At 40.9% G+C, this 24,705-nt stretch overlaps 1 protein-coding gene across 2 annotated transcripts in view; it reads right to left on the bottom strand.

Annotated features, from left to right (window-relative positions):
* Positions 1 to 6,380: 6,380 nt before the first annotated feature.
* The window catches only part of mllt3 (MLLT3 super elongation complex subunit), a 56,408-nt gene continuing 38,083 nt past the window's right edge, over positions 6,381 to 24,705 (bottom strand). Inside the window, exons 8-14 of one of the 2 annotated variants that reach the window (XM_084345005.1) lie at positions 22,643 to 22,712; positions 18,833 to 18,886; positions 16,324 to 16,462; positions 15,284 to 15,380; positions 15,065 to 15,142; positions 13,899 to 13,970; positions 6,381 to 9,087 (exon numbers count right to left, since the gene is read on the bottom strand). In XM_084345005.1, the coding sequence (XP_084201131.1) occupies positions 8,956 to 9,087; positions 13,899 to 13,970; positions 15,065 to 15,142; positions 15,284 to 15,380; positions 16,324 to 16,462; positions 18,833 to 18,886; positions 22,643 to 22,712 (642 nt within the window). In that variant the 3' untranslated portion in view covers positions 6,381 to 8,955. The remainder of the gene's footprint in view (positions 9,088 to 13,898; positions 13,971 to 15,064; positions 15,143 to 15,283; positions 15,381 to 16,323; positions 16,463 to 18,832; positions 18,887 to 22,642; positions 22,713 to 24,705) is intronic. The other variant, XM_084345006.1, reaches the window with a different exon arrangement.

Genomic DNA, 24,705 nt, shown 5'->3' with positions numbered 1-24,705 from the left:
TTTGTCACCTCACATTTGACAACGACAGAACAAAGCACTCTGAGAGTGAGTTATTGTAGAAGGCATTTCATCAGACTGTAATTTGTCAGATTATATCTCCATCATGCGGCCCTGGAAGCTACACCTGCCTCTGTGCAAATAATTCTTAAGTGTAAAAAGCACTTTTTCTTGGAGCAACACGCCTTCAGACGGCACGGGGAGGTGAGATGAGGGAGGAAGGAGAGACTTTTCATCAACCTTGAGCTTTAATGACTTCCTCGAGGTGCTTTTTGACTGCTGTCCAGAGGCTCGGTGGGAGGGGAGCCTTCCTCCTCAGCCTTGGCCTCGTGCCAGGGTGACAATCAATGTCTCTGTGTCTCTTCTGTGGGAGATTATTTCGAAGGTCTCCCCCTTTTTATTGGAGGAAATGGTATTTGGAGGCTCAAACAGGATGTCCTGCTGACTGGCCTGGACTCTGAACCATTCCCTCACCCCCCCGGGCTCCATTCTTCCTCCACACACCCCCTCCCTCAGCTCCATTCTCTCAGAGGAAAATAGCTTAAATTAATCCAGGAGTCTAAGCAGCCACTTCTCTTTTTCTTGTCTCCATTCGGGAAGGCAGCGAAATCATTCACAAATGAAACTTTCCTGCTTGCACTGAAGCCTTTGGTGGGTCTGCTGCCCGCTGGAGATGATGCTATGTTAACAAATTCATTCAGTATGGTTCCATTTAGAGGTGCAGATTGAGTTTCACTGTCCCATACCACACATTTCCAGGACACTGTCCAGATTTGTTCGTGTTAGCAAAAAACATATATATTTCTGAAAACGGAGAAAGAAAATGACATTGAAGAATTTACAAATGTTCTGGTGTTGGATTGTTCATAATTATTGCTTAGAAAGCGAGCCAGAAATGCTTGCATGGCCAGAACACTGAGGGAGGTACAACCTTTGCTGAACAATTATTGTGAAGTGATTTTTACTTCTTCTCTCAACAATTGCGCAGTCTTGTTTTAAAGGTCCATATTGTGAGGCTGCAGATTGAAACCAACTGAACACCCCTCACCTCACTCGCTAGAGCCGCAGTGTCCCTGGAAGAGGACCCGCCCCCTCTGGAGATATAAAGGCTCATTATAAGGTGACAAAAACACAATGATTCATAGATTCAGGTGATTATGCACAATTATGAATATTGTGTTCTATTTTTGCTGATATATCAAATCCCACACACTGGACCTTTAAAGCTGCACTAATCACTATTTTATATATTGATAGTTAATCGAATGTGTAATATGAAAGGTTTCACATGTTGTGTTGTGAACCCACAGAAAATGATCACTCACTCTGAGGTTATTACATTTTTAAGATATAATGTGTGACATTTCTGCATTAAAATGTCTAAAAAACAAGACTCAAATGTTTCCAACAATGTTCAAACCAGAGAATCCACAGGGATTTCAAGGTAACAGTGCATTTCATTTGGTCGCCTGTCGCCATAACTTCCAGGAGAGAGTCAGAGAGTGAGGAAGGAAGTTGAAAGTCAGAATCCGATACGACTCCGGGTGTTTTTTCCTCCAGAAGGCTTTGCTCTGCACCGACTCTCTCTGCCAGGCAGAGCTGGCAGGCACTCGGCTCTGCCTGGCCCTCCCTTTACAACATCTTTTGTTTTATTTTGATAGAGACACATAGCAGCAGGAATGACATATTGTGTTTATAACCTCTTCTAGTTATAGTTTTGGTTCTGTAGCATGCAAACTCCACTCTCATTAACCTCGTCTCCAGCAGCAGCAGCAGCAGCAGGCAGCTGTTTCCAGCTAAAATGCTCTGCCAGTTTATCAATACTACGGTATCACATAACTAAGCCCCAGGGCCGTTTAATCCCGATTTCCTTACCATTCCCATTCATTTCAATCAGTATGTAGCATGTGGACCAGATGAACGTGCCTTAACGGCTGGCTGGTGAACATAGTAGAGCTCTTAACAGCTAAACAACCAGATATTCCAAGAGTTGGAAGAACCAAAAACAGCTGAAAGGAGAGTGAATGTTGGACTGAACATTCATCAGCCGGTCATAAACACAACAGAATAAATGTTAATGTTGGAAATAGACGATTGTTTGCTAATGGTTTTGCCTTAATAAGACAACTATAAAGTGATAAGACGTCTAATTAATGCAATAAAAACAAAAATATACCAAAACCCCCAGGTTTGGACCTGTCATGCAGGTACAGAGGCAGTTACATTGTGTGCTGTTGTCGGAAAGACATTTTCATTGTTTTTGCGTTTGTCTTGCTCACCTCACTGAAAAGGAACAATGGGTGAAGCCTTCATCAGGATCTCGTCTATAATCTTCTGCTCTGTGTGGACGAACTCTGAAACGCTCCCGCTCTGGCTAATGTCAGGAGCTTAAAACACAAGCCCTGGCCTTTTGATAACAGAACACAATTCTGACCTTTGGTCCAATATAAATATTTGATCCCTCTTAAGAGTTTTTGAGTCGCAGCACAATTATTAGCAGTTCGTGGCATGTGTGGGGTTCATGCTCGGCCTCCTTTGCTATTAGCACTGACCTTATGACCTTTAACGAGGCTACTTTGGCTCAGTAAAACATCAGAGGAGTGGGAGTGTGTTAGGATTGTGCTGTGGATCATCCAAACACTGCAGAGAGAAAAAAAAAAAAAGATATGAAAACAATCAAAAAGGTCTGAACCCAGAGCTGTGGCATGTGGACAAAAGCCAGCTGGAGCGGAGCTGCAGGACTTTAATAGCTCAGGCTTCATGTGCTGGTGCTGTTTGAAAGGAGGACGGTTCATAAAGTCATGAGGAGGTGGAAGTATGATATCACATGTAAAATTTCTGCATCAAAATGTCTGACAAGATCGTACATTTTGTTGTGTACTTACATTATCAGCATTCAAACCAGAGTAACCTGTGATGTTATTCAAGGTAACATGTTTCATTCAGTCGCCTGTCACCGACTTCCAGGAAGTAACCGGATGACCGGTCAGAGAGAGAGGAGGGAAGTCGGTGGACGCTTCTGTCTGAGTAACGTAGATATATTTTCATCAGCAGTGGTGGTTGTTTAACAATTAAGACTCCCATGATCCCATGCTGCCCATGTCTTGTTTTCATTGAGAGAAGTATAGAGGCAGAAATGACTTTGTGCCTTAAGAGCATGATAAATTATGTTTCACCTGTCTGACTCACAAACATCTGCATGTCGGTCAATGCTCCAGCTTTGACGGAATGGACGTCTAGAGAACAACAAACCTGATCTGAGTGTAGAGCTATGCCAGGGGTCTGCAACCTGCAGCTCTGGAGCTGCATGCAGGCGGCTCTTTGGCCCCTCTGCAGTGGCTCCCTGTGGCTTTGACATTTTACATGAAAATGAATAATAATATATTTTTTTATCATCATCACTGTTTTAGGCCTACAGTGTGTCTTACATTCTCCGACAGTAAAAATGTGCAGCCTACACACAGAATTGTATCCGTTCTATCAAGCTGTGGTTAATTGAATGATCCTGAGTAAATATCATTGTGTTTTATGATCAAGCCCGAGGGTTGGTCGCTGTATGTGGCTGAGGATAAAAAAAAAGAAGGATTAACTCACTGAAATGGACTAAAATAAAATTTAAACTGTCCTGTGTGTTTTTTTTGCTTTGTTTTTCACTTTCAGTTTTAAATCTAGCCTGCTGCTATGTGTTTTATTTATTATCAAATAAGGCTACTTTTTACTTTGTACATTTTCACAAACACAGGGAGGACTTAAGTAGGTCTGCATATATAGTTCTGTATTGCTCCTCTATTTCTCTTTATTGTAGGCTAGTTCTTTTGTTTCATAAATGCACCAAAACATGGCATCATTGAAATGGAAATGCAGAGTTCAAGTACCTCATACTGCAAACATAGGTAGCCCACTGCAGAGTTGCCACATGATGTGAAAATACAAATGAATGCTCATTTAGGCCTATTAATAATCTTGATAGGCTAACTTAGACTTTCTAGGCTGCGTTACCTTCATCATAAGGCACAAATATGTTTCACCGCTCCAGACAGATTTTGGTGAGGGACGGGGAGAAAATGGCTCTTTTGATAGTAAAGGTTGCTGACCTCTGAGCTACGCTAACATCTCTGTCTGTACTACTGCATGCACATCCACTGTCAGTGTCAGCGGTGGGCAGCAATGCGTTGCAAGTCACACAAGAGTAAAAAAAAAAGGATGCTAGTTTTTTTTTTTTTAAAGAACAACTACTTCTCCTGTTCCTTTCTACTCTTTACTGCAGTATATTCTTTAGCTGGTAATGTAATTTTTACTTTTACAACATCTGACCAGACCTGCCACACTTTTTATACCAGTATCTAAAAATGACAGCAGTTACATGACAAGACTTCCTGTGCCTCCTGAAACACACTGAGACCTCCACCCTGAAAAACTCTCCCAGCACACTGACATAAGTTGCACATGCAACTGCAGTAACTAGCCAACATCAGCTATGTTGCGTTTTCATGTGTAGCGTTTATCTTTGACGGTGATGACAGTGACTTATCTTGCAGCTGGTGGTCTGTTGGGGTTTACGATCAGTGTTTTAGAAGGCAGTCGACCTGACACAGTGTTTCTTAAACCTTTGACATCATGTACCATCTCACAAAATATCCGGCAATGTCAAAATACAGCAGCATATTCCTACTCTGTTCAGCTTATTGTCTCGCTGCTGATATGAGCAGGTGCTGTGGACGTCTCAGCACTGTGCGTAAAGTCGCCACCAGCACTCATGCTCAGTACAAATATTCTCCTCCTGCTCCTTGACAGTTCCTCAGCTACCATCCGGTTTGTGATTAGCTCATGATTATTTGATGAGTAAGATGTTAGATAACAGGAAAAACAGAACTTGTTTTAAAGTACATCTCAGTTGAAGCATTTCCATTCACATTTCTGCACTTTTCTGAGAGTTAACTGTACGATTTTAAATCAACTTCTTTCATTTTCAAAAAACATATCTGGGATTCCTCTGCGGACCCCTACAGGGAGCTCGTGTAGCTCGTGTATATATATATGTAGATATATATTTGAGTTTTTCTTGAGTGATTTTTTGTGGGTGGAGTAAGTAAAGACACCAGACAAAGTAGTGGACCAACCCTGACCTGATGGTGGCACCAGATGAGTCAGAGGTCAGAGGACTTCTGATGAAGGCCTGCTGAAACACTACAGCACAGTCTTTCTGTAAATTCATTTAAAGGGCTGATCTCCCAACAACTAGATCATCAGGATATAATGTCTGAAAACCCATCAGTCAAAGCGTTGTTTTGTGCGCCCAGTGTAAATCATTGTAAACCTGTAGACCTTTTTGGGTCATTTGCACAATTATCAAAATGACAAACAGACAGTCAAACATTTATGCCCACTTCATGCAGAGACTGGTCAATTGTGAAGGTGAGGGAGTGCAACACCATGAATGCTTTTAAGGAGAAAAAAAATGTGAATATTTATAACAATTTGTAAAATTACTCTCTTTGAGATGACAAGGAAACGACAAATCCAGAGCTGTAGTTCCTGGAGAGGGATGAGGGAGGCAGAGGGGTTACGGCTGACCTCTCATCCCAGCTTCCAGTGCCAGATGAGGTCGAGGAGTCGACAAGCACGCTGCAGCCTTCACACAGAGGAGCTTAAAATGTGACACTTGTCCGGAGAGTGATTCTGGAACAAAGGCCATGAGGTAGGAACATGAACCTTCTCAGGAAATGTCCTTATTGATATCTGCTGTGTACAGTTAGACTCAGTTGCTGGTGGTACAAACACAACTCATGCATCAAATCCACAGAATGTAAATGGACTGGAGGAGCACAGATTTACTCTACAACTAAATATAGGAGAACACCTACCAACTCCTCCACAGAGGCATTTTTAACATTCAGCCTGCAGTCAGCAGGAACAGGTTGTTCCAGCGCAGGCCTGCTAAGATGTGTGACATGGAGACTGATGAAAGCATGCGAGAGTCTTCCTCGCCCACAATAAATGGGGAAACTGGATGACTTCCAACTTTTCTTCTATCAGACCACCCACTTAGACCGACATAAAAAGAACATGCACGGCACAGTTTTTTGTCTTGAACCAGAGGAGGGAGATCAACATGTTGATCCCAGAACCAACAACTGAGAGATTACTGACCCTTTACCCATTTACAGCTGTTTAAAGTTTCATAAACACCACAGATACATAGCATTTTGGTATTTTTAAGTCTAGAAGGTGCCGTGTATAAGATGATTTAAAAGTATATGCTGCAGGTACAAAATATTTTGGAGTTTGAAAAACTAAGTTTGATTACCAGGATGACATACTGTATATACAGCCAGTCGACAACTAAGGAAACAACTGAAAATAATGGTCATTCACAAGGTCAGTTAACAACTCATCTGTACATCATACAGAATATTTATTGTATGTCCTCAAAATACACAAGAAACCATAAGACAGAACAGAGGGCGAGAAAAACCCTTTAAGGTCATTTGGAAAGGAACACCATGAACACCAGGCTGAGCTTCAGTTTGTCAGACTGGCAAAAAGATCCAACACAGGTCCTCTCCTTAGAAAACGAATGCCGAGCTTTGATTTAAAAACTCAAATTCCCACAAAATAAATAAAATCTTTTTTTCTTACACCCGTAACAGTACCTGTCAGCCAAAACTCCCATTGGCTTTGTTTTTTGTGTTAAATTTACCCAGAAACATTTCACACGTTTCAGAAATGCAGAACACAGGAGCTGTGTAATCTCTCGCCTCTGACTTCATGAAGGGAGTTTGTTCTCCTTTTCCTCTTACAGGGCTTGGTCTGTTCTACAAATCCTTTTCCATTGACGGCAAAGAGATCGTACTTCCTCTAAATCATATTCTGTAGACAAACATTAGTAGTGTCCTAAACCAGCTGAATCTATTAACTATGCTTTTGGCATGATCCATTGGCCCTGTGGCAGAAAATGAGCAGACACAACAAAGCTTTCTTTGAGTTGCAGCACATTATTCCTGGATTTGGTAAAAAAATGTATCTTCGGTTCCATCATGAGAACGTTCACCTTAGTGATCAGTGCCACTCGTGTCTTACTTTGTACAGTGTCAAAACATGGGAATAAAAAACTGCCAAATGATGTTGCACTTGTATGAAATGATGTAGTGTTATGATCCGAAAAATTCTGAAAGCTGGACAAACGGCAATATTTTTTTAGCACAAAATCAGATGCAGTCTTTGGCCCGGTGTGCAGAGGTGTGAAAATGAATAGCAGGTATACAACTGAGTTTGTTGAGGAGATGTTTGAAATGTGTACCATTATCCCCAGGCCAGGCTCATTTACCAGTTTGAGTTGTAATGCTTTGAGATTCCAACTGGATTTTGGCTCTTACAATTCATTTGTGGTTTGTAGGCGCAGCTTCCCCAACAGCACTACGCCGGTTATTTGCATCCTGGTCTCACTCCACCGCGTCAAATACAGCAGCCTGGTCAGTAGCCCTACACTTCCAAGTCTGACGTTGTGGTTACCCCTCTAGCGTAGTGTCACTTCTTGAAGTGCCCCTCTACTACAGTAGCATAAAGAGCCAGAACAGTCAGAGAGAAGCACTAGAGGTGTAGGTAGATCGTCATAGTTTGAAGCTTAAGGCCACTGACCAAGCTGCTGTATTTGCTGTGTGAGAACGCGTTATTATGCGAGTATACGCTGTCAGTGCACTAAAACTTGTTTGTAAGTGATTGGAAAGTAAGGGTGCTCCGATTGATCAGCCATCGTGCTGCTAAAAATGCCTCAAGCCATCAAGACTGATGGCATGCACCGTGTCTGGTCATGCATTTCCTTTCCTTTATTACCTTCAATGGTATTTTTAATTGTAATAATAAAGTTAAGAAACAACACTTTGATCGGTGATCAGCATCAGACAATACTGCTTCCAGCAATCTGTGATCAGCCCCCACAATCCTGATTGAAGCACCCTACTGTTCAACTTATCAGAATCAAAAAAGCATCATTTTTCTATTCAAAAGCCGTCGTTTGGGCTGAATCAAACCATTGGATCGGTTCATTGACTGGCAAGGCCTCCACTGGATTCTAAGAAAAAAAAAAAAAAACCTGACCTTGCACGATTTAAGAGTTTCTGCAAGGCTGCTGAAAGTAGTTTTTTGCACAATGCAAGTTGCACACTTAGATATGATTCATAAAACAAAAACAATTATTTCCAGCAGTGTCGCACACGTTATGTGTTTGTTATGGACTGTAATCTGAATCTGTCAGTTTCCCCTTCATACGTGCTGTGGCAGCGTTTTGTTCCCATTGAAATGATTCAGTATGACATTCATCTTCAGTTCAAGTCAGTGACATATTGAGTGTTGTAGTAATGATCAACTGTCACACAGATTCAAAGATATGCCTGTTGTGAAGTGCTTCAACAAAGTCTCATTCTGCCGTTTTACTTTTTTTTTGCCATTTCTCACACACACACACACACACACACACACACACACACACACACACACACACACACACACACACACACACACACACACACACACACACACACGCAAATTAAATTCAATAAATAAGACTTACAATGTTGTAAGGCAATGTTGACCATGCATTTGTCACAATGAACAACAAATCAAGAAACATACATGGTAACAATATGCACATTCATTAAGAGCAACAAGGTCGCCAATCCCCACTTTTTTTTCTTTTCTTTTTCCAATAAATCAAGTTTTCAAGGCTTTCAGGGTGATCTCCTGATCGACAGGGCTCATCCCCACCACACCTGGCTCTGGTTTCTGTAGCAGGACCACCTCTTCATTCAGAGAGCCCAGTCCAACCAGCAGGCCGGACACGCAGCAACTGGACCCAGCCACAGTGGGGCTTTCGCATTGCATCCAAAGTTGGAGTTTTATTCCAAGAAAAATCAAAGGTCTATGTGGAGACAGAGATCCAGCAGCCAGCTGCTCAGAGCCTCAGGACAGTCCAGAGGTTTCCAGGTAACTCTGAAGTTTCCTCACTGTACTTCTGTCCAAGGAGCAAAGGTCGAAGTCAAAAGTAGTGTTTGTGATGTGGAAGTGTCCAGTCTCTTCAATGAGGTTCACGATCTGGAAAAACAGAGAGGATGATGGGTAAGCACCAAAAAAAATGCACATCACAGTGTCAGTCTTCATTTCAGCAGCATTGTAGCTATACTGCATATAGAAAAGGAACATCAAATATTTTGTACTACATGTGGGTGTAACTGCTCATCAAGCTGCTGCCATTTGGGGTCAACTGGTATAGTTTTTTAACGGCTGACATATACTGATTACTAGTAATCCAGGAGACAGATAAACCATAATTGGAACAGACATACATTACATACACAGGAAAAATAAAAATCTTATTTGCCATTGATAGAATGTAACCAACTACAATTTACTCAAGTATCCTACTTATGAACAATTTTGAGGTACATTTTCAATTTTCCCTCCACTCCGTTTATTTGATAAATCTAGCTAAAAGTTACTTTGCATATTAAGTATTCAGTCAATTCATATGACTTGTGACATCAGATTGTATTTTTGACACTGAGACCAGAGTGGTGACCACTAACAGAGAACGGATGCTGCGTCAGAGCTGAAGTTACTGCATTTTTAAATGCATTTATTTTATCGGCAATCAGACAGAAAAAACACAGACGCAGACATTCGGAAAAATGCTGAATATTGGCCTCGATAATCGGTCTACCCCAAGATTATACTGACACATGCATGTGGTTGTGGGCTTTTATGAACAACTACCATGTGAAGCTTTAACCACGCGAGTACTGTTAGATACATTTATCTTAAAAGGTCCCATATTGTAGAAAGTGAGATTCCACATCTTTTATTGATTATGAAGCAGAAAAATAGTGTGAAAATACGTGGTTGCCACAGCTGTGTAGGCTGCTGCTGTAGCTGGTGTTCCTGGTGTTACACAGTGGGAAAATTCATTCTTAGGAAAACCTACAGTCAGAAAAACCCAAAAAGTGGGTAATGCAATGATGCAATGGGTAATGAAAAATAATGCAGGTTTTTGAACATTAAATAATTTAAACACTTTCTAGTAAACAAAACTTGAGGGTGAAAATGAGCTCTTCTAAAAAGACATAACAGAAATGACATTTTTCAGAGCTTCCTGTTGCGAGGACTGTTCGAAACATTCAGCGGTTTAATTGGATCAGTAAAACATCTTTGACTTAACATGTCAAAGGCTAGCATGTCAGAAAAGCCCACAGCTATGTAGTTCAGCGGAGAAGTTTGGTTTACAAGCAAAAAGAGGAAAAGAATGTGTGTGGACACGTGTGATGTGGTCAGACGTAGGGTAGAAATGTTAATGAAAATGAGCGAGGCCTCCTCCCTCTTGTACCTTTTCCTGTGTATTATTGGTTTCAGACTTCAGACCAGAAGTGAAAATGAGGCTTGAGGTTGGGAGTCCTGGGGGAGTATAAGGAACACCATCCAATATAGCTTGGTGTAGGTAGAGTTCACAAAAATGTGGGGAAAATTACAGCCCGTTTTCATGACGGGGCAGATTTAAGTCAGATGCTCAGGCGTTACCTCTTTCATTCCACCTTTTGATAGTCAGGTCTCATTTTCAGTGCTGTTTAAGATCCACTTCAACTGGAAACAGCTACCAAACTCATGTTAGGGTCCATTGTCAAGACCATGTGCATCACAGCGCTCTCTGTAGTCCCCACCAGCGTGCAGGAGAGGCTGTGAGTTAATCATTCCCATCTCTTGTAACAGGAAGTGGAGCCAGTTGGTGAACTTGGCTAGATTAGCCTGATTACTGTGCAAGTTAAAGCTGTGCGCGGGTGATGCTGTTTTGGATGGGATTTCTTTCTTTCTTAGAGCCAGACGTCTTGTTAGGAGAGCGAGGCAGAACTTGGCAGCCGCAGCTGGGAAGATCCACTAATACGGTCATATGAGAGGCCTCGAGAATATAAGCAAGAAACATGCAATCTCTTAGGAGAGAGGAGAGAGGTTAACCAAATAGTTCATTGCTTCCAGATGAAGTTGCAGATTGCAGAGGATCTGTAACAGATCACAGCTCCTCTTCTAATCCAATGCAACAATAAAGCTGACCAATAGCACTGGCATGTAGTGATATTATGCTGAGATCAGGGGAAAACTGGGGGAACCAAGCCAAAGCATTTTTCATTTTTTTATCTGGAGCTTGGCAGTTCAGGCAATCTTCTGCATAGAAGATAATAATGTAGGAATGTAAGAGATAATATCAAAGCCATAACCGCAACTACATTCAATATTTCTGATTGGCAGTGGAATTTGAACAACTAACACAGTCTAAGCATGACATTCACTAAAGGAAACATCAACACTACTAAAAGTTCAGGCTCATCTTAACTGTTTTAAGATGATGAGGAATTGCTTGACATTGGACTGTGCATTACTGTTTGTAAATTCAACCATACTTTCACATCTGTCCTATGATTTAACTACCTGGTCTCTGGGCCACCAGTCTGTAATTAAAGGAACAGTTCAGCAGATAGTAATTAATGACTGAATTTTCATTGTTGGGTGAACTGTTCCTATGAATCTGTCTTTTCCATCAGGTCTTGAAAATCTTGGACAAAAAGCAACTAAAGTACCATAACTTTATGTAAAAACAAGATTTTAAGTTTAGCACACTTTATTGATGTTTTATTATGTAAAGCTTGTGTTTAAATGGACTTGCTCCTAAGCCGCGCTGCAAATACAACAAGAGATTACAGGCATGCAGTAGATCCACCGGAGCAGCTTCAAGTTCCAGTCTGCAAAATGTCCATTTCTGTGAGAGGAACAAAGTCCTGGAGCTCTCTACATGATCATTTTAAACTTCCTGCAAACTTCCAAATCAAATTTAAGAAGCTACCAAATCCTGGTTAATTAGGCAACAAACCTGTTCTCATGAAGCTGTCTCGGGACAGTATTTTAGCTTCTGCTATAAACACTGTGATACCCGCATCACACAAGTGTTTTAGTTCCTCTCTGTATATTGTATCAAATAAACTATTAATACATAATAACCCTAAAACAGTGTCTTGAAATATAGTCATTTTATTGGTTTTAATTTATTCCCAATAAGTCTCCAATGGTGGCCAAACATAAACTAAATGATCTTGTGTCAACACATTTCCAATAAATGTATTTATTTTAAAAGATCTAAATAGAAAGATCACTGCCTGATCTGTGTCTACATAATCACAAGTTTTACTTACTGCATCATACTGCATCTGGGATGATTTGGTCATTTATTACATGTTAGCCTGCTTATCAACAATCAATCAAACAATCCATCAAATCTTTATCTAGTTATGTTTTTTTGTTTTGTTGTAGTTATATTCAAATGGTAGACTCCCTAGTTGGTCTCCTGAATTAGATGTGAATTTCATCTGTTTTTAATTTTAATTTTAGTTTCTGGATTTATCCTTGAGGTTATAAGAAGTCAGACTGTATGTACTGCAGAGGCTGATTAGAAATGTGTTCCAGTACAAAGTAATATATGTGAAGCTTGTGACCAAATGATTTCAGTCCTCTAAATCACACCAGTATGCTTTGCTCTCCTAATCAAGTTAGCTTTATTTATTTGACACAGGCGTAGCATTGGAGCTGTAACATAAAATTACGCGCAACCACCACATGCATTGTATTTAGTGTTTGTAGCGAAACACTAATTAGCAACATGTGTCCATGGGAGGCTTAAAACAAAAGCAGCTGCAGGTGTGTCTATACAGGGGGACTGACCGTGAGAAACCTGCTGTTTGTCTTTCAGCCACAACAACTCGACTGGAAAAATTAGTACATTTTCAGCTCAGTGGGTAAACAGTTCCTCTATTAGCAGAGAAGACTGACTGTTCAGATGAGGTCTTGCGCACTGCAATGTGACAGTTACCTTTGAATCGATCACTGAATCGATCTATCAATCTGGATCGATGGATCTTTACACCCCTATGTTACATTAGCCAATGATAGAGTTTCTGATATAGGATGCTCCAGAGATCCTGCTTAAGGTGATGAAAATAAATACTAACTGAATGTTTTTGACTTTCGTTAGCTGACTGCGCAGATCATTTTAAGCCCACACTAGACCTTTTACCGACCAACACACTCATTGCTGCGACTATTTTTTAAATGGGAAAAACACACAAACTGCTTGCAAAATTTTAGCATAGCGAGTGATGGCCGAGCATACAGACACTTGGGGCAAGGCTCTTGTGTCATAGGACATTATCTGTCTATAAAGTAGCTGGGAAGTTGAAGGCATCTTTATTATTTTACCATGTGGCATTCTGTAGCACTGTGTGATAGAAATAGAAAGAAAAGATATTGGTCAGGTTTTTTATTAAGATGTTCAAGTGTAAAAAAGTAAAAAAAAAAATCATAGCAGTGGCACAATCCTTGGAAAAAAAACCCTCCACCCACACAGCCTCAGTTATTCACTTCAAATGCATTATGTAGACAGATGATAGGAGAAATATTTTCAGCTCATCTCAAAAATGATGTCCTCAGCATTCAGACCAAGTTTCTCCCTATGGACCTCATCATTTACTAGAGAGACCATAGACATAGAGAATTTTAACAGTAATACAGGGAGACATCAAGTATAGCGGAGGCTGAGGGAGCAGCTTCAACCACCAGATGACTGCAGTGCAGCACACTGAATCTGAATCTACAGTGTTCACTTATAGCTTGGTGGCATGTGAGTATTTAAGCATCCATAAGCTCACTTTCATCTGAAGTGTGTGCCATGTGAGATGAATTGTGGGAGATGTTAATGCTGAATTAGAGAAGGCAGGTTCAGTAAGAAAGCTACATCAGAAAGGACGTGACAGTAATCACCACATAATACCTTCAGATCACAGTGATGATGCATCACAGTGTATCAGACATACCTGCTGCAGTATATGACCTTCTCTTAGTGTCATCAGTCTTTTGTGTAGTTCCACCAGCTCGTCCAGGTAAGCCTGGGAAACACAGCAACATGTTGTTAGCTTTATTGCTTTCACAGGCCACTTTCATACAGTAATGTGAAGGATAATGAACACACGCTCAATTCCACTTAAAACCCATTCATACCAGACTTGTCCAAGGCTGCAGCATTTGACACAAGAGCCATATTTGCAACTGCAGTCTCACATACACACGTGCGCGCACACACACACACACACACACACACACACACACACACACACACACACACACACACACACACACACACACACACACACACACACACACACACACACACACACGTTTGGAATTCTTCAGTACTGATGCTGAGGGATGCCTCAGTTTTGGTACCACAACGTTTTTAGACACCTTACATTATTAAATGATCATTTATCTACAAAAACCCTTTTTCTATAAGATAAGATAATCCTTTATTAGTCCCACAACAGGGACATTTGCATGCAATTCTATGTAGCATAAGAAGCCAAAGTTCTTAAATCTCAGCTTTTATCTAAACACGAGCAGCTGTACAACAACTTTGCCCAAACACTACCGTCTAAACCTAGAATATTTTTTATCTAAATCAGGATTTATATGATCAGAAAAGAAGTCAATAAGAGTAGTACACTTTAGTTATGATAGCTTTGATTAGTCTACATCTTGTAGAGTTGCATTTGGTGAACAGAGCAGCCAACGGCTCCAATAATTACACTGACATTCCACTACACCTTCCAAGTGATGGATTTTGTCAATTAAGTAAAATTTTAAACTATTATGTGCCAGTTTCCCTCACATTTCTCCTGAAAGGGAAACACTACTGGTAAACAGGGTAAACAGTTTAACTGATAGATATCACCTTGATACTTCTCCAGTCGATTACTTAAATTTAGACAAGTATTTTTTGTATTACAAGTTTTCTGAAATCATATGCTTACATATACATATGAGGCATTATCTAGTTAAAAATGCACTAATTTGCATACATTTCCAGAACAGAAATGTGAACTAAAACAAACATGTAAATAAGTATTTTGGTATTTCAAAAGCCAAACAGCATCAGAGACATGTTCTATTATACTTTTTTTTAAAACAAAAAAGCAGCCTGTACCTTGTCACAGTCTAGGCTTTTGTTCTTGTCCTGCTTGCTCTGCTTGCTCTGCTTGGTTGGACTCTTCACTTCCAGTATCTGACAGAGGGCAGGGGAAACACATGGAGTCACGGTCACTCTGAATGACTTGGAGCTAAATACATTCACACCTCGGTTCTTGTTGTACATTAAATTGCACAGACAAAATACCTGATATCTGATATAATATAATAATCTTACCTGGTTATTAGTAGTCTTTAATAAGGGTGGGGCTTCGTTGCGGGATGGGGGTGAGGGTGAGGAGCTGTCACTTTCACTGCCATCACTTAAACTGACCCTGAGTAGAAACAGGAGAAAAGAACAAACTCTTCAGTTAAGGTTAGTTTTTGGTTATCCCAGTAATTAAAGTTGAATTCATTCTTGTTTTACCACGTGAGGGCAGAAGAACAAGCTGTAAACACAACATCTGACATATTTTATCGTTGTAATGCTGATATGGCTAATATCAGTTAGCAAACGCACCCTGCAGACACAGAGTGCCATTGGCATTTATTTGGAGTCGTGTTCACCCAATGAATGTAAATCAAATATTCACTCTTCTTTTAGTTCCGTTTTGGTCTCCACACCCCTCCTGAGAAAAAATATCTGCCTCTTTAGCTGCTTAATGTTTCAAATGTCAGTTTGTAACCATAAAATTGGCTACACGAGGCAGAAAAGCTCCATTAATTGTGGGACATTTGGTGATAATTCTCTGTAGGTTCATCACTGAAAACGACATCTTTCACATTACATAGTCAGTTCATCCATTGTGAGTATAGCAATATAAACTTGTGCAGCTTTGAAAGTGCCAGATTACAGTGCCTTGGTGTAAGCAGCACAGTGGTTTAAACCATCATGTCAGTCTACACAATGCCAACTGATTGACACGTCTATACTATAATTAATAATGCTGCCTTTACTGCAGGGGTATAGCCAACCTGAAAGCATATTTACAGGCACTCAGCCGGGGTACAGTGAAGTAAACTGAGGGTAAAGTGGAAATTCAGACAAGATCTAACTGGAGTCTTGCACACAATGGGCTAATCAGAGCCCTGCGCCAGACCCAGACTTGCTTTTGACTGCAAGCTCACCATCCTGCTTGTGAGAACAAGCCAAGATCCACTTAACTGAGAGGTTATACAGAAAATCACCAACAACCTTGACAAAAGTCTATCTGTGTCTGTGAGTACAGTTTCAAACAGGTCAATCAACAACCTGGCCTGTTGTGACAAATTACTTACCTGCGTTGATGGTGTGTGAGATGTGTGTGTGCTGGTCGCTCCATGTCGGAATCCATGTCATTGTCATCGTCGTCCTCTGAATCTTCATCATTGTCGTCTGAGTGCAAGTCCTGCATGACTGACTGCAACGGGCCCAGCACTGTGAGTCAGTGTGACAGAACACATGAGACCAGAGTAGAATTGAGGTTCATTCAGAAAGTATTCAGACCCCTTCACTTTTTTCACATTTTATGTTGCAGCCTTATGCTAAAATCATTTAAATTATTTTTTCCCCCTCATCAATCTACACTCAGTACACCGTAATGAAAACGCGGAAACAGAATTTTAGAAATTTTTGCAAATGTATTAAAAAAGAAAAACTGACATATCACATTGACATAAGTATTCAGACCCTTTGCTTTGGCACTTGAAATTTAGCTCAGGTGGCTCCCCTTTCTCTTGATCATCTTTGAGATGTTTCTCCACCTTGACTGGGGTCCACCTGTGGTAAGTTTAAGTGATTGGACATAATTTGGAAAGGCACACACCTGCCTTTATAAGGTCTCACAGCTGACAATGCATATCAGAGCAAAAACCAAGCCATGAGGTCGAAGGAACTGCCTGCAGAGCCCAGAGACAGGATTGTGTCGAGGTCCCCAAAAGCACAGTGGCCACCATATTTCTTAAATGGAAGAAGTCTGGAACAACCAGGACTCTTCCAAGAGCTGGCCACTCGGCAAAACTGAGCAATTGGGGGAGAAGGGCCTTGGTAAGAGAGGTGACCAAGAACCAAATGGTCACTCTGGCTGGGCTCCAGAGATCCTGTGTGGAGATTGGAGAAACTTCCAGAAGGAGAACCATCATTACAACACTCCACCGATCTGGCTTTATGGCAGAATGGCCAGATGGAAGCCTCTCCTCAGTGAATGTTTGCAAAAAAGCCCCTAAAGGACACTCACACTGAGAAACAAGATACTCAGGTCTGATGAAACCAAGATTGAACTGTTTGGCCTCAATTCTAAGGGTCATGGCAGCATCATGCTTTGGGGGTGTTTATCTGCAGGGACTGGGCGACTGGTCAGGGTTGAGGGAAAGCTGAATGGAGCAAAGTACAGCGATATCCTTGAAGAAAACCTGGTCCCGAGCACTCAGTACCTCAGTCTTGGCCAAAGGTTCACCTTCCAACAAGACAATGACCCTCAGCACACAGCCAAGACAACGCAGGAGTGACTTAGGGACAACTCTGTGAATGTCCTTGAGTGGCCCAGCCAGAGCCCTGACTTGAACACAATCAAACATCTCTAGAAAGACCTGAAAATGGCTGTCCACCGACGATCCCCATCCAATCTGACAGAGCTTGAGAGGACCTGCAGAGAAGAATGGCAGAAAATCCCCAAATCCAGGTGTGCAAAGCTTGTGGCGTCATACCCAAGAAGACTTGCTACTGTAATTGCTGCCAAATGTGCTTCAACTAAGTACTGAGTGAGGGGTCTGAATACTTATGTCAATGTGATATTAAAGTTTTTAGACTGATGAGGGGAAAAAATAATTTAAGTATATAATAATTTTAGTATAAGGCTGCAACATAACAAAATTAGGGATTTGAATACTTTCGTTGTTGAATACAAAAAATCAACAACAACAAGGCAGCAAATCATGATGTGAGGTGGAGGGATGATGGGATGGTCCAGTGGAGCTTGTGGCTGCAGAACCGCTGCTGGTTTGGTTTTAAAGGACAAGGACGCAGTTATTCTATATTTTTCTTTTTGTCCACAAATTCCACAGAAAGACCGAAGCCAACAATGTGTTAGTCCGTCTCTCACCTTCCTAACTGGCCTGCAGCTCTCAGCTCTGAACCAACATGTTCCTACTGATGAGGTAAGTCTTAACAAAATAAATACATGTATCAGACAAAAATATATAGTTTCATAAAACAACTGCTCACTGCAGTTTTGAGGAAACTGCGTTTGTTGGGGACTATTTTCAGTGGTGGATTATTCCACATTCCTTGCACACTCCCACATACACTGTCCTGTGGGGTTGAGACAAAATAAACTACTGTGTGTGTGTGTTCATTACCATGAACACACACACACACACACACACACACACACACACACACACACACACACACACACACACACACACACACACACACACACACACACACACACACACACACACACACACACACACACACAAACACACACACGGTAGGAATATGTCACCCAGTGCAACAGTGTGACTCACTGATGTGTTTTTAATAGTTTTTGGACAACAATGGGGGTATAATAAAGATATAATTGTGCGTTCCTTTACCAAGACATCATAGGGTGCAAGAAGACATATATACACACATGTTGCTGGATCAGCAGTGATGGGTGCTCTGGAGAGTGGCATCATATCATTGATGCCACATAATTGCAAAGAGATGCATGAGTTTTCATGCATATAGACAAGTTTAAAAGATATTCTCCATGCATATGTGAAAAGGGTGTGGGGGCCTCACAGGTCTCAGAGGAACTGTTACCTGTGTGGGTGGTGGCAGGAATAGCCACCCTTTTCCTGATGATGAAGTCCACCACTGCATCCAGAGAAAATTACAAACACACAAGCAGAGGTCACCCTCAAGACAAGATGCCACAAAAAAGCAAAAACTGTCCCAAGCTTTGGACCAAACAATACATTCTGCACTATTTTCAGTACTTCAAGACTTCTACAGCTTTTAAAACAACTTTTTCTTTCACTGTTTTTGTAGTTTGGGACATCATTTTTAGCAGTTATCATAACATTCAGTCTATATTTTCACTGCTCGAGTCTGAGAGTTGTAGTGGCAACAGATTCCAAAAGGGAACCAACATAAACAGTCTAACAGGTTTCTAACATACAGTAGGATGAAGTTATTATTCTACCCCTTCACTGGTGTTAGAAGTAAAAAAATGTCAAAGTTGAATGAGGATGGTGCTCTGCAATATGTAGTTAGGGTTAGTACCACTGACTGCCAGTGCCTTTGTTTTCATTTTCAAATAAGTGATTTAGGTAAGTGGGTTACACTGAAAAAATATTTTAGCAATGGTTTGAGACAAAACATTATCAGAATGAAATCCAAATATCTTAAAAATCCAGTCAGAATTTTGAGAATGTAATAATCCTCTCTCCCCATTTCCTGCCCGTCTCTTCACCTGTCACTATTAAATATTAGCCGAAAATCTTTAAGTATAGTAGTAATACTAGAATTACCACCAATTGTTGTATGACTTTGCCAACCAGTCAAGTTGCAGTTTATATGACTCATACAATACATGTAGACTAGACTGTAGACTGTTATGTGTATTTCTTTGCGAAATGGAAGTTGTCACTTCTATTGACTGAATTGATAAGTCATAATATTGTCTTTCTCTTCCTTCTTGATTTTCTTTTCCCTTAAAGTGGCAATAATACTCAAGGGTCTCAAACTCAAATTAGCTTGGGGCCACTGCTGATTTTGTCATCTCGTAGGAGGGCCACTACAGCGGTGAAGTGCTACAAGAATGCGCAATATTTCAGAAAATTTTCATTCCATTATTAACATAATAATACAAAAATGCCAAACAGCGGTTTGTATACATTTTTATACGATTAGTTTTTAACAGTTAGCGCAAATCTTCTTAATATTTAAAAAAGAAATGCAAACAGAAGCAAACATCTGTATGCACATTAGCTTTTGACAGTGCAAATCTTTTTTCCTAATAAATAACTTATTTAAACCTTGCATTAGGCTTGCTGTGGTAGCCAGTTATCCCCGTGTCACACTGTGGTTGGGCTCACACAGATTAAATTCAGTATTGGAAATTACATTTTTCTTCCATCAGCTACAGAGGCTGGTGGATTCTAAAATTGTACTTTTGTGTAACATTTGTCTTGGTTTGAAAAAAAAAAAAAAAAAATCAATGATACAATCACATAACAATGTTTATTTAATTAACTCATTTAATTCCTACTCATGGTTATCCATTTTTAACTCTCTGTATGAAGAATTGCACAGTATAATGTCTCTGTATGTGCACTGCAGTATGCATGTGAATGTCAACTGTACCGCAGTAACTTCAAAGTGAGGGTTAGGGTTAACCCTTTGTCAAGGCAGTTTTGTCTTCAGAAAGCTTTTTACAAAGATTGACCAGTGGCTGAGCAGTTGTGAATGACAAATCATGCTGCTATGAGTGTGCATGTATTTCTTGGTTGCAAACACAGTGCATGGACTGAAGCTTCGTGACTGGCACCTAATTCATGACAATCAAACACTTTCCCAAGGCTGCTGTCGTACAGTAGCTTCTTTGAACACACGCTGCAGAAGCAAGCACCCAGCTCTCCCAATTTGTGGCACCAAGTGCTGAATGGCTTCCCATCTACACCATTTTCCTCTATCCATGCCCAGCACCATCTTAACTCCTCTCTCAAGTAAGGCTGTATCTTCACCAGGTTTAATGAACTATGCTTTTATTTTTACAGGGATACCACACCGCAATCACATTTCTTGGCAAGACCCACCCTACTCTGCCTCTGATTGGCTAGCGCTTGTCGGTCGGCCTCATACCATTGGTAGGTGGAACTATCCCTTTGCTGCGCTGAAGATGGTTGGTTAAACCGCGTCAAAAACAAATCCCATGCGGATTTCTTTTATTTTTCCTAAAATAGTCATATGCCGAAAATCCGGCACCACGCCGGTGTACTTTAAGCCCTGGACAGACTAGCAGCAACACAGACGTATTGCTGCCCTGACAGGTCAGTTGTATAACTGAATTGAATGCTCTCTGTCTTACAATCTCCAAATTGCTAACCCACCACTGTGGCTTCATCAAATTCACCACACCATTCAGCCACTTCATAATTCTATTGCATTTGGCCAGTGGCCGGTGTTAATTTCCCACCCTTATTATTTTAATTGACCACCGCCCCACAGTCATTTTGCTTTTTAATAAATCAATAGTTTGACGACAGACGCTAAGACTGGAGGTGTCTACTCCGCGCAGCAGCGGGGCCAGCAACAGAACTGCAGCACAACAGGAGTCACATTTAAAGGATAAGTACCGTTTTTTACAACCTGGACCTTATTTCTGGCAAAAGATATGGTCATTTACTCACCCAGATAACTTTGGTGTCATTCGGCGTCGTTCGGACGAAATTAGATCCAGTGTAGCGGCGATATATCCATATAATGGGAGTAACGGGGCATCGACACACAGCCTCTATATAACGCATTATCTGCCACGAAACTAGTTCATTTCATCAATATTTTGTTATGAAATGCTAGCGCTATTAGCCTCTGAGTCCGGGCTCGTCTATTGTCAACATCCGGGGTCTGTAGGCTGATCTACTACCTCTGACCTGGAAGATGTCGTCTCTGAGCTGCGCGCGCACCCGCGACAGCGCGCCTTGATTACCTGTAGTTGCTGCTGCGAGTTTGACCCCGGATGTTGATAACGGACGAGCCCGGACTCAGAGGCTAATAGCGCTAGCATATCGTAACAAAATATTGATGAAATTAACTAGTTTCGTGGCAGATAATACGTTATATAGAGGCTGTGTGTCGCTGCCCCGTCTCTCCCATTATATGGATATATCGCCGCTACACTGGATCTAATTTCGTCCGAACGACGCCGAATGACACCAAAGTTATCTGGGTGAGTAAATGACCATATCTTTTGCCAGAAATAAGGTCCAGGTTGTAAAAAACGGTACTTATCCTTTAACTTTTAGCATGGAAAGAGCTGGCTGACCAGACGTTCGCAGAGGATTTGTTGTCATAGCGAACAGCAAATGCACCTGTCTGGCAATATGTCAGATTTAAACTCATATCAGCCAACCTGATAATGTTAATGAGGGAAAGACAGCTGTTGGTGGTGTGCAGCCCGTTACCTGCAGCTCTCCATCAAACAATTCCTTCTTGTTCATTACTCCCACAGACTGAATAAAACTGCCCCCAGACATATTTAAAATGAATCCGCTGTCTACAAATGCCGAAAGAGACCGCTGTTTTGCTCTGTAGACACATTTTTGGTGAACGTCAGCGGTGGTAACTGAACATATTACATTTCCTGTGACTAGTCTAGATTTTGACATCAGGTCGCAGGCCCGTTGGAGGGGGAGGGGGAGGGGGAGGGGGAGGGGGAGGGGGCGGCAGCTTGAGACCCCTGCTCTATGTTATGGTTGATCTCAGAGCCAACAGGTTAGATAACAAAATGAAAATTCTGTCGCTAACACTGACCAAACTACCAAACAACTACATGCTCCATGTGACCGACAGAAAAAGTCAATTAACATGAGATCAGCTGTGACTTATGTTCGTGATGCAGATAATTACCTTGTCGTTTGTGGTGTGTGGGAGCGAATCCTGAACTGGAGCTGGAACTGGCTGGACTGGGCTGTTCGGACTGGGAAGGAGAAGACAAAACAAACAGTGATGAATAAAACACACATGACACAGACTCAGGTTTGATCAATACAAGTCAGTTATTTAAAAAAACAACACCATCCAATAAGGGCAGATACTTGCTATGTTGACATCTAGCCACATTCATGCCATAATATATTTAGCATTCCCTCTTCTATTTTGTTCTGGCCACAATCACATTAAATGAAATTAACAGTACAGGATAGTACAGTACAGTAAGTAACGGTACATCTGCATTGCATGATTTAGTGTGGGATTGATTAATATAAAATAAAACGGCCAGTAAATGACCAGGCGGTGATGGGTTCTGGAATAAGGCCTTAAAAGATAGCCAACACCTCTGCTTTTGTTCCGTCTTAACTGGAACCTTTGAGAGGGCAGGGCTCCCTCATCTACAAGGAAACATTATCATCATTTTACCCAAACAATTTTTATCAATCTCACTTTTGAATGTAGACTACATGCTATTTACCTCAATCAGTTGCAAAAGGTATGAGACTTTCTTACCAGACAACATCAATGAATATCAAACTTAATTTATCAGAAGTCGCCAAACACTGGATAGTATTAGAAGGACCCTCCATATTATAGACAATACTCAAAAAGGGTACAAGTATGGCCCTGGTTAGTTTGGATACTGGATAAGTGTTTTAAAGTGTTAGTTGGGTATTTTATACAAGTTACTAAAGAAATTTGGACTCAATAAAAATGCAATTTGGTAAATTAAAAGTATTTATCATGAGCAAGGATTAAGGTAAATGTAAACCTGTTTAACAGGATTCACTTGAAGAGAGGTTCAAGAAAGGATTGTTGTCTGTCTCCTCTTCTCTTGGCTTTATATGTTGAACCCTTAGAGCAGGAAATTAATGAAGGCCTGCAGTGGGTCCATATATGTTGAAAGGGAAATATTATTTAGCTTTTTGCAGTTGACGTATTATTTATCTTAAACAACCAGATTTATGTGTCCCAAACCTAATGGACTTACTGGAAACATATGGACACTACACTGGGTATAAATGGAATATAACAAAAACTCGCTTCAAATTCTTTCATTTAATATTTTTTCATCCATACAAATCAGAAATTCATATAATCTGAAATAATAATAACAATAATAATAATAATTTCTATCAAGTCATTAAAAGTGAACAGACAGAAGAAACACAAAATAAAGGCCTCATGAAAGTATTTTTCTGAAGCAGGAAACAATCCCCACAACATATGTGAAAGAAAACGGGAACATGTATTTCAACATCGTCAGAGATAGTATAGGAGACTGTATGCAAAATCCATTGTCAAACAGCCACCTGTGGAGACAATTCTGCTGCAAGAATGCGATTTGTAACTCCTCCAGCTCAGAGAAAACATTTTCTCAGAGGACTCAACTTGCTGGAGACAATATGGTTTTGTGAATGCCAACCCTGATCATATTACTGGGACAAAATGAAGAATACTGCATGTCAGCAGCCAGCTGGCCATTGACTCGAGTCTTTGAGGTGAGGTTAAGTGCTGCTTTTAACAAGCTGTGAGGTGGCACATTAGTGCGTCTCTGTCAGCACTAATTCTTTGAAGTCATCATGGTGTGTCAGGGCCCTAAGCCAACGTCCATCCAACAAATCCACACAGAGTGGCTCTACTGCAGGCTTCACCTGACAAGAGCCAGGCTGTCTTTACTGCTCAGGCCTCAGGTCTACATTTAGCTTCATAAATCACTGAGTTTAATGATGTGCCACATAACTGCAGCAACATACAGTAGTGAAACATAAGACTGCTAACTACATTAGTTTGGAATCCCAAATCATCATGTATAGGACTGCTGTAAAACAATCACCGCATCAGTCAACCACAAGTCAATTATGAGTGTGTGCCAGGGTGTCCACAAACGTAGAGACCTTAAGTGTCTTCCTGTGGCCTGGTTTAATGTTCAAACACAAAACTTGCTTGTTGCATCTTGATCTTTTCTGGTTCCATTG

The sequence above is a fragment of the Pagrus pagrus genome, assembly GCF_965226575.1.
Source record: "Pagrus pagrus genome assembly, chromosome: 22".
Taxonomy (NCBI): Eukaryota; Metazoa; Chordata; class Actinopteri; order Spariformes; family Sparidae; genus Pagrus; species Pagrus pagrus.
Note: the sequence above shows the minus strand (reverse complement) of the source record. Positions and strands in the feature narration are given on the sequence as shown.